Genomic DNA, 19,441 nt, shown 5'->3' on the forward strand with positions numbered 1-19,441 from the left:
TTCTGCTATATCAGCATTACTTAGAATCCAACAACTGCAATAAGGTTTAGGTTTGCAACATTCAATAAATGAATCTCAGACAAGATAATGCTGTATTTATTTACGTCATTCGGCCAACCTCAGTGACGAGAGAGTATGTACACAATACACGCTACAGATTTAGGTGGGATGTTTCTTGTAATGAATTTTGAGCCTACTTTATTAGAACACCTAAGTGCTCTGTAAATCCAATTAAGATGGAATCTTACTGGCTTTATTATATTTTAACTTAATCATTAATAGATGGAATCAGTAACCCTACACATTCCATGGAAATGTGGCTTGAGATGAAGGTTGGCACCTTCCACATTCCCCTACAGTATTTATTTAGGAAATGTAATCATGGACTAATTTTCTAACTAACTCACAGTGGCATTTACCTAAGTAAACAGTGGCCACATATGACAACCAAAACTACTTGGCATTATATATATATTTATCTGACAAAAAGTGTAGGAATCCAGGCTGAAAGATAAGCTTTAATGTACTTAGCAGCCTAAGGCTGGTCTTCTTTATAACCATATTGGTTTTATTTTTTTTAATTATGTGAATGATCTCCTTCCAAGTAAAGATCAAATGTGCAGTATCTCCTTACACAGAAATTGCTGCATGAGGCTCAGCATGAGAGTCTGCTACTCAACAATTCTTACACATGACACACAGAGTTCATCAAACAAGCCTGGGGCACTTTACTCAGTTGCATTCAGCTCGCAAACACCCAAGCTAATTACACTGTTCACTGAGATTGAGGCATCATTAAATAAGTCTGCAAAGTCATAACTTCCGCTACCCCATGTATGCCCCGCTGATCAAAGACACTAATGATTTCTATTTAATTACAGGCCTAGCCATATAAGCTTGGGTCACATTTAACAATCCTAAAATTCAGTCACCTACCTGAAGACATTGCTCTGTAATGACAATAAATTGAATTTAAATAAACCAAAACATGATAAACTAAATTTAAAAATGAATCTAGTCATGTGAAAAATAAACTATACCCTCTTTGAATTCTATGGTTTTACATATCAGGACATTATAACACTCATCCATTCCTTAGCAGGTCTAAAAATAAGGTAAATACAACCTCAGATGTACAACAACACATGGCATATTACACCGTGTCATGATTTACTCAACAAAAATAAAGCAAAAATGGAGAAGCCATGAGTGAAAAACTAAGCACACCTTATGATTCAATAGTTTGTAGAACCACCTTTCAGCAGTAATAACTTGAAATAATTGTTTTCTATATGTGTATCAGTCTCTCGCATCATTGCAGAGGAATTTTGGCCCAATCTTCTTTACAGCATTGCTTGAGGTTTGCAGGCAATTGTTTATACTTGGCTCTCTTAACGTCTGGCCACAGCAATTCAGTTTCATTCATTGTGTGGTAGAATTGCTAGTGTGCTTGGGATAATTTTCTTGTTGCATGACTCAATTTCAGCCAAGCTTTAGCTGGCGGTCAGATGGCCTCACATTTGATTCTAGCATACTTTGGTAAACAGAGGAATTCATGGTTTACTCAATGACTGCAAGGTTCCCAGGTCTTGTGGCTGCAAAACAAGCCCAAGTCATAATCCCTGAACAACCATGCTTGACGCTTGGTATGAGGTGTTTATGTTGATATGCTGTGTTTTTTGCCAAACATGGCACTGTGTATTATGGCTAAACATCTTTATATTGGTCTTGTCTGTCAAAAAGACATTGTTCCAGAGGTCTTGAGGTTTGTTCAGATGGGACTTTGCAAACCTAAGCTGTGCTGCCATGTTCTTTTTAAGGAGAAGAGGCTTTCTCCTGGAAACCCTTCCAAACAAACCATACTAGTTCAGTTTTTTTTTGTACTTTCATGAACTTTAACATTTAATATGCTGAGGCCTGTAGCATCTGAGATGTAATGCTTGTTTTTTTTTTCAATTTCTTTGAGCATTGCACGGTCTGACCTTGAGGTGAATTTGCTGGCACGTCCACTCCTGGGAAGATTGGCAATCTTTCTCACTGTAGAATGATGGACTTTAAATTCTTTGCAAATTGCATTATAACCTTTCCCAGATTGATGGGCCGCAACAATGCTTCTCTAAGATCATTGGCATACACCTGAATGTTCCAGACAGGAACATTGGGTTTTATAAAGGTGGTCACACTTGCTGGTGATCAATTGATCAAGGGCATTTGATTAGCAGCACCTGTCTGCTACTTAGCGTCTTATTTCCTATGGAAGCAGTAATGGTGTACTTAGTTTTTACACACATGGCTTCTCTATTTATGGTGTAATGTGTCATGTGTTGTATTTACCTAATTTTTAGACCTGCTAAAGAACAGATGATTGTTATTATAACCTGATATAAAAAAAACCATAGTATTCAAAGAGGGTGTTCTTTCTTTTGCACACAACTGTATTTGGATTTTGTTAGCAAATACAATGTACATTGTAATTCTATTAATAGTTATAAGCTCTTTTTGAATGTAATATAATGTGCTCATCTAAAACTTTATATACAATGTACATATGTACTCATTTAATGTGCTCCCTTTTCTTGTGAGGGCTTTTATCTATTTTCTCCACTTTAACATAAACCGTTTTTAAACACGTCCCTTTAACAAACATATCCTATTTTAATTAGGATACTTACCTATCCTTAAAGAATCGTCTAAACCCAAAAGCTACAAGTTTCAGCACAGCTTCAAGTACAAAGACAGTAGTAAACATGTAGTTACAGTACTTCAAAGCCACTTCAAGAGACTATGGAAGAGAAGAAATTATGATATAATACACATACACTTACAGCAACGTAATGCATAGCAAACGTACCACATAGTGAATTACAATAATTTTGATCTTGTATGGAATGTATCAGCAGAATTCTATAAAGCTCTCTGCTATCAATACGTGCTGTATAAATACACAGAACACTGTAGTTAATAGTGCTACTTGTCTCACTCGGGAATGCTTTAAATACTGTATGTCTCCAGATTTATCTAGCAGGACAAAGGTAGCTTATTCCACTCACAGGAATATATTTTTAAATTTATACTTTTTCAGATATATCATATGCCCTCCCATTGGATTGTGCATATTTCATAATGTATGCATCAAACATACGAATTGTGGGTGTTTGCACCATGAATGAAAATATACCCTGTGAGGCATGAAAATCTAATTTACTTGTGTTAATGAATTTTCCTGCATCCGTAATAAAACATAACACATAAACAGTACAAAGACTCAACTAAAAGGCATGTAATCACTCTTCCAAAACCCCACTTTATTATACAAATGCCTATAATGCAATGCCTAAGAAAGGAAACCTATAATAATAAAACGTTATTTTTATTCTTATTTTTTTATTTCTACAAAAAAAATGCAGAAAACGCAGATGTATAGAAAGTCACATGTGTAAAATTTTTAAACTAATTCTACTGATATTGAATTATAAGCAAATTTAGTACTGGTAAAAGATATATCAAAGTGAATTGTGCATATAAATGTGGAAGTTTTGTAGTAAGGTGATAACTCAGACACTGCACATTTTCAGAAGTTGACTCAATAAGGACTGAGGTCACATCATTTTGTAGAAGCTGGGAGTTGCTTGGAAAATTGCAAAATTGTGAAGCACTTGACCCAGGTATGTCTATATGGAAAATGAGACACAGGCCCAACCGTACTAAACGGACAAACTAGATTATCTAATTGGTCCGCAATCAAGTACATGTAGGAAGGGGTGTCACAGATATAGTTTGAAAAGGGCACTGAAAACCATAGAAGCCACCTTGGAACTTCATCAATTGCACTCTGGTTCTAACTCTGGACTTTGAGAGTTTATAAAGAAACAAACTGCCATCTTGTAAATGAGTATATCAGTGCTGAATCAAAGATAAACACGTACAAAGGATTCTAGTTTAATTTACAGTCCTTAATTTTCCTCTGTAACATTTTCAATGTGGACAGCAACATACAATTAAGTTGTGAAAAGTTGGCAGTTTCTATGAAGTAAATGATTTAAAAGAGAGCTGTCGAATCCAATATTACCTAAGATCTATGTTCTTATACTTTCAAACACATTATGTGTTTTCTTTTCATTTTCTTTCTTGTTTTAGTAATGGTATGTAATTGACAGATTTATTTTCTACTGTGCTGTTTGCAAGAGCTGCTTTTTTGGTGTTGTTTTAAAATGTAGTCTGACCCTAAGGTATTTGTGATAGTTTTTATGAAGTTGATGGTAGAAAATTAAATCTGGATAACTTGGTCACCAATGCCACGTACTGCATGCAATGAACTCTTTTCTACTTACCCTTGGTTGACTGTAGTGTTCCAAGGACATTGTGACAACATTAAGGCAAATAATAATGGTGATGAATATATCTAAGTAGTGGCTAGTACAGACAGAATGAATTAAAAGGCGTGCAGGGCAGTAGGTGGCATAGTACGGTAAGCGCTGGGCTTCTGTGGGGAAAAAAGAGAGAAAATGTAAAGACAAATTACACTCGAGAGCAAGAGGTATCTTGGAAAAGAGAACAAAATGGATGACACATGATGGTGAAGAACAATAAAGAAACAAAGTTTTAAATACAGAAAATGAGCAGCTAGAAGCATGGAATGAAATAAGCAGTGATCAAAAACACAGTCATAAACGAAAGTAACAAACATACAAACTAATATTGGCAAATAGTTGTGCTATTCCATATACAGTATCTCACAAAAATGAGTACACCCCTCACATTTTTGTAAATATTTTATTATATCTTTTCAGGGGGCAACACTGAAGAAATAACGCTCTGCTACAATGTAAAGTAGTGAGTGTACAGCCTGTATAACAGTGTAAATTTGGTTTTCCCATCAAAATAACTTAGCAAACAGCCAATAATGTCTAAACCTTGACAACAAAACTGAGTACACCCCTAAGTGGAAATGTCCAAATTGGGCCCAATTAGCCATTTCCCCACCCCGGTGTCATGTGACTCATTACAATGTCTCAGGTGTTACAAGGTCTCAGGTGTGAATGGGGAGCAGGTGTGTTAAATACTGGTCACTGGAAGTTCAACATGGCACCTCATGGCAAAGAACTCTCTGAGGATCTGAAAAAAGAATTGTTGCTCTACATAAAGATGGCCTAGGCTATAAGAAGATTGCTCAGACCCTGAAACTGAGCTGCAGCATGGTGGGCAAGACCATACAGCGGTTTCACAGGACAGGTTCCACTCAGGCCTCGCCATGGTCGACCAAAAAAAGTTGAGTGCACGTGCTTAGCGTCATATCCAGAGGTTGTCTTTGGGAAATAGATGTATGAGTGTTGCCAGCATTGCTGCAGAGGTTGAAGGGGTGGGGGGGGTCAGCCTATCAGTGCTCAGACCATACGCCGCACACTGCATAGCAGACTAAGGACATGGATTACTGGAACTATGTCCTGTGGTCCGATGAGACCAAGATAAATGTATTGGGTTCAGATGGTGTCAAGCTTGTGTGGCGCTAACCAGGTGAGGAGTACAAAGACAAGTGTGTCATGCCTACAGTCAAGCATGGTGGTTGGAATGTCATGGTCTGGGCCTGCATGAGTGCTGCCAGCACTGGGGAGCTAAAGTTCATTTAGGGAACCATAAATGCCAACATGTACTGTGACATACTGAAGCAGAGCATGATCCTCTCCTCACGGAGACTGGGCCGCAGGGCAGTATTCCAACATGATAACGACCCCAAACACACCTCCAAGACGACCACTGCCTTGCTAAAGAAGCTGAGGGTAAAAGGTGATGGACTGACCAAGCATGTCACCAATCCTATTGAGCATCTGTGGGGAATCCACAAACGGAGTGGAAGAGGGCTCCAGTGGTAACCTGTGAAGCTCTGGTGAACTCCATGCTCAAGAGGGTTAAGGCAGTGCTGGAAAATAATGGTTGACACTTTGGACACTTCCACTTAGGGGTGTACTCACTTTTGTTGCCAAGGTCTAGACATTAATGGCTGTGTGTTGAGTTTTTTTGATGGGAAAACCAAATTTACACTGTTATACAGGCTTTACAATCACTACTTTACATTGTAGCAGAGTGTCATTTCTTCAGTGTTGTCACATGAAAAGATATAATAAAATATTTACAAAAATGTGAGGGGTGTTCTCACTTTTGTGAGATACTGTAGTTCAAGTCGTGAAAGCCACCATGAAACCCTCAAATGGTCATAACTTGTCTAGAATATGGAATAGCATGGGTTAATAAACACTGGACTAAACTAAGAGAAGAATGACAGTAATGACAGCTGAAAAATCACATTTGAACATGGAAAGTCTAGGATGAATAGAATAACCACAACTGTACTAGAAATTAAAACATTGAAGTAGTTAACCCTTAACTGCCAGTGAAGCCTGCAGCGCATTGTAGAATTATGCCGTGCAGGTCCCTCTGGAAGGGAAACAGTTATGGGTAAATCAGGGCTGGGATGATAGAACAGTACGTTATAAAATATTGAACCCATTTTGCATATAATTACATATAAAGCACACCCTTCTTCCCTTTTCTATCTCAGTGCTTCTCAAACTGCAGTCCGTGGACCATCAGTGGTCCTTGGGATCTTTATGGTGATGCCCAGAACTATTTAGAGTACATAAGTATGCATGCATGTTCTTCCTTGCATAAACAGGAAGTGGGGTGGTCCTTGGCTTTTTATACCATGCCAAAGTGGTCCACGGACCAAAAAGGTTTAAGAATCACTGCTCTATCTTTCTTCTCTCCCACTTTTGAGCTATGTTTCACAGTTTGCTGGCCTTCATAATTTAGTCTGACCTGACCACTACTTGATTTTTAAAAGTTCATTTTTTGTATTAAGGTATCTTGCTTTCTCGCTCCATATATGAGATATATTCACTCAAAACAGTGAATACATTTGGTGACAATAAACAAAGCAAGGCAATGTGAGACACTCAGTAGGTCTATGAATCAAATCAGTCTACAAAACCGAGAGTATACTGAAGGTGTACTCTGCAGATGTGGTCTAGTAATTCATTTTCTGTTTCATAATGTGTGCACAAACATACATTTCAGGTTATTTTTTATTCTTAGGATCTATATTTTAGACTCTAGTACCATTTGCTAAGGAACAAGTAGGTAAGATGTGCAAATATCTTGTCAATAATGATCTGAAATCCAAGCTATTTTTGTATTATTTGTGCATCATATATGCTGACACATATTCAGTACTGGTGGCATGTCTTTGTCTTTTTTGATACATAGACCCTGCTGGCAGTTGTTGTTAAAAAGATTGATTTCTATCAGTTATAGGTTAACCAGATCTACAAACTGAAACTTGAATGGGCATGATAGATTATGGACACTTATAGTGGCACTGAAGGCAGGAGGAAGAAGATAGGGAGAAGTTATAGTGCCTACGAACCGACCGAACACTTAGGCTTTCTCTTACTCCTTCTTTTTTTCTCCAACCGCCTAAGGCGTTTCTCCTCTCGTCTCCGGGCTTCCTCAGCCTCCTGGTGTTGTCGGCACTTGTGGAAGTTTTCTACTACTACACCCACAAACATATTTAGTACAAAGAAACTGACAATGAGTAGGAAAGAGATAAAATAAAGCAGCATCCAAGGATTGTGATTGGTAATAGGCTAAAAGGCAAACAAGAAAACAAAAACAATTAGAAGCCATTTAATATAGCACGTAACAAGTATCACAGGTACAGACTGAGAATTATCCACCTTTGCCACATCAAATGGCATTCAAAGTATAAGGTTCTGGTTAAAAGCTATGCATAAGAGGTCTAAGGAAGGATCATTCTATGAAGCTGAAGATATGACAGCTCTAAAGTTCATAGTTAAGTGTTGGCTTATTCTTTAATTCCCAAAGCTGAAATACCATTTTGCATTTGACCCCCCCCCAGTAAAAAATAAAACAGAAATGTGCACTAGCTAAACTATTAAAAATAATGAAGTTGCTACCAATCAATATAATAAGATAAATATCTGCTTTGAATGCTTAGTCGTTTTTAAATAATTTTGGCAGTCATAGGTGGTATAAGGTGGACATTTTTTATTTTTTCTGAAAAGGTCACTAGTTTGTTTTTGTTGTTGTTTAATCACTAAGCTATATTAATGACAAAAACAGAAATTCTACCTGCTGGTCCACAGCCACTGCATCTAGTCCATTATACATGATATTAACCCATCCGTCTTTAGATGCCAAAACAAAAAGTGACATTAGCGCCTGAAATTGAAAGAAGTTACACACATTTAATTAGATTTTGTTAGTTTGCAAATCCCACGAGACTAAATAAAACTGACGTATTTAGCCGTCTGTAAGCAATTACCTGCCCCAGGTTATCAAAGTTGTACTTATGGTGTACCCATTTATAATTGGCCGCTTCACAGTCTGACCTGTTGGTGACATTTCGAACATCTACACCAAGGCAGTAGAAAAATTTTCCCTTAAAAAGCTGCAGTAAAGAAATGAAGTGTGTAAAGAATTACAAAATAGAATTACAGAGAACGCATGTGGCCCAATTACACTTAATGAGATGAATGAACAAAGGGCAAAACAAAGACCCTACAGATACCAATAAATTAAAAGCAGGCATTTTTCGATTGAGCGCCCATGGTCACCTTGTCTATTAAGTTCAGGTAAGTAAAACCCCCAACAATTCTTTCTGGGATTGGGTATTTACAGTTACATCTTGTGTATCTCTAAACCAGGCAGCTCCACGCCTACAGCATTCTACAGTCATTAATATCTGTAATATGTGCAATATAAGAATTTGACATAGGACAAGGTAAGGGAAGCCAGTTTCAGATCAATTTAAAAAAAATATACTGTAAAAAATGACATAGAAAGGTAAAGACAAAGAATACAGTTGGACAAGGGTCATCTTATAAACACTTAAATGATAGGACCTATTCACCAGGGGAATATTCCTAAGGTGATTTTCAAACATGGTCATTAAGGGGCATTCGCAAAACATCCAAGACAGATGTCAATACAAATGTACATTGAATAGAGCAACATGGGGTCTTTTATTTCTTTTGCAGCTAAGACGCTCCAATATTCTTCTAATATTCTTCATAGAGTAGAGTAACCTTTAAGGGTTCCTCTAATAGTAAAGGGGATGTACTGTGTGTAAGAATACAGGGCAAAATCAAATTGTTACCTGCACACCTAGAATCCCAAAAATAATAAAAAAGGCACAGCAAATGAGAACAATATTTCCAATAGGTTTTAAAGAAGATATTAGGGTCTCCACCACCAGTTTCAGTCCAGGAGCTCTGCTGATAACCCTACATGGAAAATAACATTTGTAATTATTAACCATAATGTTTACAATCAAATAAGCTTTTTAAAGTAGCTGGTTGTGTAATTTATAACAATTATTAGTTTTTTGTTTTTCAAAATAGCAAATCAATTTTGGTCAACAGCACATATGTAGCATGATAAAATATGGAGAAAGATAATACAGCTTTTAAAACTTTGGAGATAAGTTTAGTGTATCTATAGTCGTGTGAAGAAGAAAATACACCCTCTTTAAATTCTATGGTTTTACGTATCAGAACATAACAATCATCTGTTCCTTAGCATGTCTAACAATTAGGTAAGTATAACCTCAGATGAACAACAACATATTACACCGTGTCATGATCTACTCAACAAAAATAAGCCAAAATGGAGAAGCTGTGTGTGAAAAATAAGTACACCATCAATGCTTCAATAGGAATTAAGAGGCTAAGTAGCAGACAGGTCCTGCTAATCAAATGCCCTTGAATAAGTGATCATTAGCAACTGTGACCACCTCTATAAAAGCCAAAGTTCTTGCAGTTTGCTGGTCTGGAGCATTTAGGTTTGTGTTAACACAATGCAAGTAGTAAAGACATCAGCAACGACCCATCAATCTCGGAAGTGGTTTAAGGCAATTTCCAAGCAATCTAAAGTCCATCATTCTGCAGTGAGAAAGATTATTCAAAAGGGGAAAGCAAATTCACGCCAAGTCCAGACCTTAACCTAATTGAAATGCTGTGCCGGGACCTTAAGAGAGCTGTGCATAAACAAATGCTCGCAAACCTCAATGAACTGAAGAAACTTTCTAAAGATGAGTGGGCCAAAATTCCTCCACAACGATGTGAGAGACTGATAGTCACACAGAAAATAATTACTTCAAGTTCTGCTGCTAAAGGTGGTTCTACATGCTATTGAATCATAAGATGTACCTATTTGCACACATGGCTTCTCTATTTTGGCTTTATTTTTGTTCAATAAATCATGACATGGTGTAATATGTCATGTGTTGTTGTACATCTTAGGTTGTATTTACCTAATTTGTAGACTTGCTAAGGAACAGATGATTGTTACTTTGTCCTGATATGTAAAATCATGTTTTTTTTTCACAGGACTGTCTATCCATTTGGTCTCCCAAAGAATGTATGGAGAATGGAATATTTTCATATGGAATCATAGTAGTTTACCTTAGAGGTCGTAAGGTTCGTAGAAGTCTAAGCACCCTTAGGACTCCCAATATTTTTGCTCCTCCAGCTGAGGCAACAGATACAACAATATCAATAAGTGACACAAGAACTAGAAAACCATCTAAGATGTTCCAGCTGCTGCGAAGGTAAGCCTGATCCCCGAAGTAAAGTCCAAGAGAGACCACCTAAAATAAGCACCAAATGAAGACAATTCTACATTAAAGCATGGATGGGCAGGTAACTGGAATGAATATGGGATTGCTACTATGCATTCAAAAAACATACCTTTAATGTCATCTCGGCTACAAAAATAGCTGTAAATATATAGTTTGATATACTCAGGAAAATCCTCTCCTGTGGGAAGAAACATAAAGCAAATTAGGGGGGATGGATTAATGTATATCTCCTTGTGTTAAATGCAGAAATTCCCCAAGTTCTGCAGAGTGTATCTGTGTAAAACACTCTCAGAACACTTAGTCTTGCTCTATTTAGCTTGATGAAGCCTGTTTTGTGGGCTAAAATGCTGTTGTGATGAATGGGAGGAAAGCATTCTGAGTGGGCCTGCATTTCCTATACACTTACATATGTAGTCGAATATGTAGACATATTAGTCCTGTCCATGAGAGTATAGCCAATGTTCTATAACACTATTTGTAACAGAAATTTGCCTAGACAGAAACATCCTACTGTTTTCTTTTGGGGAGTTTTTGCGAACTTGTCCAAATTTATAACTTCATAACAGAAGGTCATCAGTTGTGTGTTTATAAGTAGGACTTGTGATTTTTAAATTAACTCTAAATATTAAGAAATCATTTGGTAAAAACCATATAACAAAACATAACATGCATCTCACATTTTGCATTTTCTTTAAGGTGAGTGTTTTCAATGATTGAAATCCCTCCTGTTCAAGCATCGCCATGCAGTGTTTCACATGTCTGTTGGGCAGCTATGGATAGTCACATATATCCACCATGAAAATAAAATAATTGTGTGCTGCATCATCTATTTTTAAATAGTATGGCATTTTGTGCCAAACAGATCTGATGTAGCCATTTTTTTTATCTTTTCCCCTTGGAACCCAACAAATAATATTGTGGCACATGGTTTCTCTCATCAAACCTTACTTAAGAAAGTTGGGTAACAAACAACATTAAAACCAGTTTTGGAAAGATGTGCTCACATTCAATTGCAGTTAAAACAAGTTGTATGGTGAAGTTGTCAGTAGAGTTTTTTAAAGATTCCAAATGCTAAATAGAACACTTTGGGAAAATTGATAAAAGGCTAATATTTTATAACCGTGAGGGAGAGAGATTGCCCTTCATCTGCTGCCCCACTCTGCCATATTCAAAATAGAATACATTCGGAATATGTTGTTGATATAATGCTTATATTTCATTACTGCGAGATAGAAAGACCGCTCTCCTTCTGCTGTACCACTGTGCCTTTGTTTCCAATGGTTCCCTATACCCTCTATCATTAAATTGATTTCAGCCATGCTGTACCTCTTCTCTCCAATTCACTAACCTGTTCTGTCAGATTTTGACCTTCTTCCACACTATTGATGTAACAGGTACATCATGCCAAGGTATCCTCATAGGACAAGTGAAGGTACCTGGTAGGGGATGCTTAAAAAATGTTCCCACATCACCATGATTGAGGGGGCATGTCCTTCTGTGTTTAGATTCAATGTTTTAGTTTCAGCCTATTAGTATTCAGTAGGCAGGGTTTAGCGCTAGGACCCACCAAATATTGGAGTACTTTGGCGTAGTGGAGGGCTAAGCATAATATGGCCATAAGATTTGACTAAATATCCAATTGTTATCATATAGTCCTAGGCTAGTCCTGTATTTATGTGTTTCACTCTTTAATGTGACTGTGCCCTCTTTTCCCTAAATCATCTGAGGGTCTCGGTTCCTCTCTTCTCTCCCCATGTCCCAGTTTAAGATTTCCTATAATTGCTTAAAGGAGAAGCATCTGAGGATCTCGGTTCCTCACTCTATCCCTTGTGTTCCTTGTCTTGTTTCCCTGTCCTTTGTTGTGTCCTGTACCATGTATGTCTTGTCTGGCTATGTTTCTTGCCCAGTCTCCCTGTTCATTGTTCTGTCCCCCTTGCGCGCTTTGTTTCTGCTTTTACTCTGCTTAGCTTCCCTACTCCCAGCCTGCAGCATTCTGCTCATTCTTCTATGTCTCATGCCTGCTGCAGGGTGCCTGCAGGATATCATTCTGTCTTGTTCTGGACAACATCTGCTGCTATGTCAGGGCCCTGGTATGTAGCCGCACAACCCTAGGTGCTCAACACACTGGAGAGTGCAGTAGCCCTGCACCAGCCCCTGTCCGACTCCACTACTGCGCAATAACTCCTGAATTCCATCTTTGGGAGCTCTAAGTCATTAAAGGCTTCTGTATGAAGCCAGTCCCTGACACACCCTTTGTCAACTTTGTGGTATTAATTTATTTTGTGTTCTTTTTCATAAACATTGTACTTTAGGTATAAATGTACAAACCTTGGTATATGTAACTGCCAAACAACACGCCAATATGTGTTCCGCAACATCTCTCGAGTACAGTGACACCACCCATGCATGTCTGGTTGGTTGGGGGCTAAAAGGCCACATTTGAGAAGTGCGCTTTTTTTTTCATTTTTACATCTGATCAGTCTGTGCCTCTGTCCTATTTGGGCCATCTTTGAACCCGGCCACTAAAATTTACCCCATCAAACCATTCTTTTTTTTTTTGAGACACCTCTTGCATATTTGAAATGCTAGTATGTTTCATTTTCCATGTCAGGATTTTTGAGAAGATATGGTACTAATTTTAGTACTTGCTCATAAAAATATTTTTTTTTTTATATTTTCTGACATTTTTTTACATTTTGTTGAAACTGGATGGTTCCCCTGATGGTGACATCACTACATATTCTTTTTAAATGTTCGGCGTTGCTGAATGCCTTGACATTGAGGCATTACAGCAACACCGTTTAAGTGAAGAAAACAATCTTAGATCGCTTTCTAAGCTTGGTCAATGCCATGACGTGCCAGGTTGTTAAGGGGATAAAGACTGGTCCTTTAGAGCAAACGTGGTAAAAAAAACCCTGGTCCTGAAGGCTCACTAAAATCCTACCTACTCCAACCTACCTACTCCTAGACATATACAATGTTTCCTCTTATTACCCTCAACCAGCATTCTAAAGAAGCCATCCACCATGCCCAACTGCAAGATTAACACAGAGTTTTCCATATCACCCTCACTAAAATGAACCCATCCTCACCCAAGTACTCTTGTCTCACTTCCTTCTCAACCAACATATAGATTGTAAGCTTGCAAGAGCGGGGTCCTCTTTTTCTTCTTTACCAGCATGCTTTAATGTTGTTGTTGTTTTAAATTGTCTCTGTTAGTTATTTTTACTGCCACCTATTGTAACAGTGCTACAGAATCTGCCGGCACTATATAATTTTTTTTATCTAATGTATTGATGAAGTCACAGTATGTGGCAAAATACATGTTGGGATTACCATGTCAAACAGTGGCTCCCCTGCATGTGGGGTACATCTCTGCTTTCTGACTAGCAGACAAGTGTCCTATTCACAGCAGTAAGAAAGAATAATAATAATACTAATAAAGGTTCTCTCATCCTTCCTTACTTTAAATGTGTTTCCTTATCATGTAGAATTCAGTGATAGGAAACTGGTCTGAAGGGTGTTTTAACGTATCTTTGAGCTAGAGCCGCATTACCAGGGAAGTTCGTTGACTTCAATACTGGATACAGTCACAGCCCATTTGCCGCTTACTGATCTGACACTATAGCAATATCATTTGTAGGCATCCACTGTTACAATACATACTTGGCTATCACCCCATTAACTGTTGTCTTCTGTGAAGAGCGTGTTTGAAATCTTTTTAACTCAATAAAGCTTAAGTCTTACTATTTGTCTTTCTCTGCCTTTATCTACCACCCTTTGGTAGTAGCTAGACTTGTGCACAGCAACCAGAATGGATTCAGACGAAATGTGTAATAAAAGAGACTGAGCCAATGAGGCAGGGCACCTCTGCTACACAGACACATAAATGTTGTACATGACTAAATTTCCTCTAATACTGGCTAAAAGAAGAAGACTTGATCCCCCAGAGTAAAGAAGGAGATTGAGCCATAGAGGCAGGACAGGCACTGGTAGACAAACTGAATTCCCCATATTAGAGAAAATAACAAACATTGATTCCCCATAGTAAGGTAGGACGTTAAATCACAGGGAAGGGTAAAATAGACCACCCCAGAGTAAGGAATGAGATAGAGGAGCAGCAGTAGTTAAGCATGTGGCCTGGGCAGGCACTGTTTGAAGTTCCCAATATTAGAAATAAAGAACAAAAATTGACCCTCCAGAGTAAGGCAGGAGATTGAGCTACAGCAGCAGCAACTTGGCTACTCGGTATAGGGATGAATTTCCTCCTCAGAGTAAGGAAGGAGTAGCAGCAGCAGTTGTAAAGCATGGTCTGGGCAGGCATTAGCAGCACCTGCAGCTCCTTGGTGTAGGACTGAATTTCCCCAATATTCATAAAAATTTAATAATTGCCAGCCAGCCAGTTTGCCCCTGAAGAAAAGCTATGCTGTTGTGTGTCCACAGGTGTTGGTTTAAACCAGAATTGGTGAGCTGTCCACCTTACCCAGGAACTTTCACAATTTGCACATTCCAGTGGGCCCATCTTCCATACTCTCAAACTAATCCCACAATTTACTTAGGCACTGTACACAAGGTGAGGTAGAGGTGGTACTAGCTTTCTTTCCCATGAGAGTATTAGTAATGGTGGTGATGGTGGTACTGGTGCCATTGCATGTAGGGGAACCTGTGGTATAGCTACCCTGCTGGTGCTTTTGTAACATAGATCTGCTACTATCATCTGACAGTGCCTGCCCATTTTTACTCTGGTTAGAAATGTTCCAGTGATGGCAGTGCTTGTGGTAGTGGGGAATCCTAAGAGTGGGTTTTGTTGGTACTGGTAGTTGTTTTTCTATGCTTTACTACAGAATAGTTTACAACCAATCTTTCCTTTCATCCAATTTATGCACCAGAACATGACCCCTCTGTGAGATGTTTTATTGGCTAAAATTGCGCATCAGGTTGGTATATGAGGTGGACAATATTTTACCACTACTACAGCAAGGATGCTTGCTAGTACTGCTGTTGCTGCATGTGGCTGGTTGTTTTTCTGACTCCAGGCAAGAAGGCTTTAGCCTACTTGAGACTGGTATACCACAGTTAATTCTGGTTCAACCCATGATAAATTGTTTATATCACACTATTACTTGTTATATGTGCTCATAGTATGGGACAGTTGATAACTGTTTGTGTCGAATGTTACAATTTGCACTGACGCTCTAAAGTAATCACAGATTTGCGTTTTTCCCTGACATCACTGTTAATCTCAATTCATAGTCTATGTATATTGTTACTGTCTGGACATTACTAAATAAATGTATGGACAATTCTAGCTTTAAATGTACAATATGTCTGAACAAAAGACCTATGTAGTCTTGAAAGCGTGCAATCTAAGGTGATTGAGTTAGTCAATGATCTTTACCAAATTTGCTCTAGGCCTCTAAAGGAGTGAGTCAAATAATCTGCATTTGCATGACCAGAAACTCACTGCATCATAGCTTGTGTATAGTAAAAAAGAAGGAACTAGCATATGCAGGGGAGCCAATGCTTTACTAAAATAAATGATCAAGATAAAATGACAAGCTTCACATGTGACAGCAGAAGTTCATTAAAAAATACAGGTTTTTCCTATGACTAACATACAGTAAATGAAAAACACAATGCATTAGAAAATATTTATTCATTTATTGCTAAGGTGTACTTAGAACATTGCTCTATAATATACTGCAGACCTCTTTGGCACTCAGTGGGTTAAGCTTAATACTCCTTGCCATCTGAGCTTCAGTGGCTTAAAGACTTAATCATGGCTTATTGGAATAGACAACCATAAGATGAGTGAGAATTGCAGTAACCGAGCAAAACAATATTAAAGAGGAAAGATCTCTCTCACCGTACTCTTGTGCTCAATCTGAGGCCTCTCCAGGGCGATAGTGATGCAGTTGAGGAAGATGAACGCAAGAACGACATAGTCAAAAAGCTTGTGTGCAATTATTGTCTGGCACATGATGCGGAACCTACATGGAAACAATTGGTCAGCATTTGGAACCAAAGGCATGACAGACACAATCACATTCTATATAACAGCAGTATGTCAGCTGTTTGATTTCAATTCTTTTCAAAATATGTCATCACCTTGGTGTGCCTACTAAAAATATAGAACAGGACTTATGATAAAACTGATAAACATTTATATTGTAGAAGAAAAAAAAAGTTTACAATTTGGCAATGTTGGGGTCTTTGGGGATGATTTTTAGGCTTATGTGGTGCAATACTGCAGTTATTTAATGCGGTATCAGAATATTAAACAAATATTGATTGATTTCCAAATACACTATAAGAAATGCTTTTGGGATGCATGCACCTTAGTAATTCCAACTAACACTGTCCATGGTGTGGATTTAGACTCAATTGATATGTGTCTACTATGTCTAAGAGAAAATTACAGTTTGGTTTGTTGGGTACCAGGATGACATGGATGCATGATCTATTAGAAATCAATAATACCAGCTGAGCCCATGTGTCCCCTAATGTTCCCACAGCTAGGCTGTATCATCAGTTTTAATTGGCCATCAAACTGTTAACTTTTTTTTATTTCTCAATGTTTTAAATAACAAATATTTAGGAAAAACATGTTTACCTGTTCTGAGGAGAGAAAAGAAATATAGACCAGTCTTCACGTAATTCACACCAATCAGGTCTATATGCTTCAATCATTTTTCTGATTCGGAAACACAGACTCTGTAAAGAACAGGGATAATACTTTATGACCTAGCACATCTCTCTACTTCTTCGCATTTGTCATAATCTATTTACAAGTCACTTGTTTACATTTAATTGGAGTTGTCATCTGCTGCCCAAGCTCTGCAATGTGTGATTGTGTTGTGATAATCTCTCTGTACATGTCCCTGTGTTTACCCTGCTATATAAATTGGAGCACTATCAAAAAATGATTACTTCGCTTTCTGCTGTCATCATTTTAGTTCACAGAAATACTTTGCAACAATTGCTTAAAGAAAAATATCATACAGAATATGCCCAATCTGATACCATACCCCATACGTATCAATAATGTACTAAAATGAATTGTCTTTTTATCATTCTTGATCAAGGAATTATACAGTAATTATATTTACTTACATTACAAATGCATGTATTTCAAAAGAGCTATCTGTACTTAATCCAAATTGAAGAGATTTGCCAAAGTGGATTATTTCCAGACAGAAAAGCAATTGGACACTATTAATTTCCATGTCTTTTTTCACTAATCTAAATAATACAGCTACATTTTTGTCTTGAGAAGTGGCCCCTGGCCAAACTTTAAAATTCACATTTATGAACAGAAATGAGTTACTCAATAGAATACAGGAATGCATATTTTTTTTCAAGGCTTTATTTTACACCAATTCTCTTACAATTGTTAACAGCATAGTCTCAGCTCGTCAATTAGCTTTGTAGCCTTCATATGCTTCTTTCACTGAATTGCTTGCTAACAATTATGCTTTGTCTTTTTTTTGCTCTCTTTATCTCTGTCTCTTGAAACGTTTGCATATTAACATGATAGGGAAGTAAGGTAGAAATCAGAAGTGCATACAGGGATAAATGTTTTCTTTTATATTAATATTGTGTATCTATTCTAAACTTAAACCTTAAAGACTGACCTTTCTAGGGAAAAGAGGTTTTTCTAGTGAGGATGTTGTTCTAAAGCATGTTTTTGTAAATTCAAAGAATATTACCAGGGCCGGCCCAAGGCAAAATGCCGCCTGGGGCGAATTTTAAAATGCCGCCCCCCCCCCCCCTTATCTACCCTTCCTCTCCCTCCGTTCCCCCCCCCCCATTATCTACCCTTCCTCTCTCTCCGTTCCCCCCCCTTGTACTTACCTTTCAGCAGTCCTGCGGCGAGTCTCCCTGTTCGGTCTCGGTGCCGGCTTTTAATGCTGAGCGCCGGAAATCTTCCGGCACTCAGCATTACAAGCTGGCACCGAGATCAAACAGGGAGACTCGCCGCAGAGGACGCCCCTTTCTCTCTTTCGCTTTAAAAAAAAAAAAAAAAAAGGGCTTCAAAAGTGCCGCCTGGAGCGGTTGCCCCACTTGGCTCCATTGTCGGGCCGGCCCTGAATATTACTTACATAATCAATTTCTTCTTCTTCTTCTTCCTTATCCTTTCGGTTATTCATTTTTGGAAATACATCTTTCATGACTTTCCCATGGAATCCTGGTGTTTTTCCCATGGAATCCTGGTGCTCCCCTAGTGTTGAGTTTTCTTTGCAAGGTACCCTGTGGTTGGCATGAACTCCTGGCTGATCTGGAATATCTGAAGACCCCTTATTGTCGAGCGACATCGCCCTTCTGTGTTTTAGGCTTGATGCCCGCCTGGAATGACTTCTGTCTCTATGGTCCTCTCCCTGAGAAAGTAAGGATTCGTGCTCTGCAGTAAGAGGTCTTGGCTTTATACTTGGACGGCGTCCTAAACTGTTCCAGCTAGATCGCCTGCTGCCCCATGCTCCACTGCGGCCCCAATGAGATGCTCTCGACCCGGTCTGTTAAACAAAAAAGTACTGTTAAATCTTCTAAACTTATCATAACATACTCTTTATGATTTTGTTGTTTTAAAATTTCAATTTTACATTAAATTACTTTATTTTTAGATAGCCAGCAGAGTTGCAATAATTCAGACAGAATATCACAAAATTTCTGTAGTCTCTTTTTAAATAATTACCTTTTAATGGTCTATTGAGATTTACAACACTCTTAATTTTCCTGTTTAACTCATATTTTATATGTACAAAATATAGTCTATGGTACTAAGCTTTA

General features: G+C 38.0%; 1 protein-coding gene across 1 annotated transcript in view; it reads right to left on the reverse strand.

The window, feature by feature from the left end:
• The window catches only part of LOC149284365 (voltage-dependent T-type calcium channel subunit alpha-1I-like), a 222,516-nt gene that overhangs the window by 20,767 nt on the left and 182,308 nt on the right, over window positions 1-19,441 (reverse strand). The window contains exons 16-26 of the mRNA XM_089496792.1: window positions 18,757-19,168; window positions 17,268-17,368; window positions 16,521-16,644; window positions 10,764-10,832; window positions 10,479-10,663; window positions 9,173-9,299; window positions 8,339-8,464; window positions 8,146-8,235; window positions 7,448-7,640; window positions 4,332-4,483; window positions 2,673-2,782 (exon numbers count right to left, since the gene is read on the reverse strand). Of these exons, the coding sequence (XP_089352918.1) occupies window positions 2,673-2,782; window positions 4,332-4,483; window positions 7,448-7,640; window positions 8,146-8,235; window positions 8,339-8,464; window positions 9,173-9,299; window positions 10,479-10,663; window positions 10,764-10,832; window positions 16,521-16,644; window positions 17,268-17,368; window positions 18,757-19,168 (1,689 nt within the window). The remainder of the gene's footprint in view (window positions 1-2,672; window positions 2,783-4,331; window positions 4,484-7,447; window positions 7,641-8,145; window positions 8,236-8,338; window positions 8,465-9,172; window positions 9,300-10,478; window positions 10,664-10,763; window positions 10,833-16,520; window positions 16,645-17,267; window positions 17,369-18,756; window positions 19,169-19,441) is intronic.

This window comes from Sceloporus occidentalis, unplaced genomic scaffold (assembly GCF_023333645.1).
Source record: "Sceloporus occidentalis isolate IW3139 unplaced genomic scaffold, rSceOcc1.0.p SCAF_94, whole genome shotgun sequence".
NCBI classification, from domain to species: domain Eukaryota; kingdom Metazoa; phylum Chordata; class Lepidosauria; order Squamata; family Phrynosomatidae; genus Sceloporus; species Sceloporus occidentalis.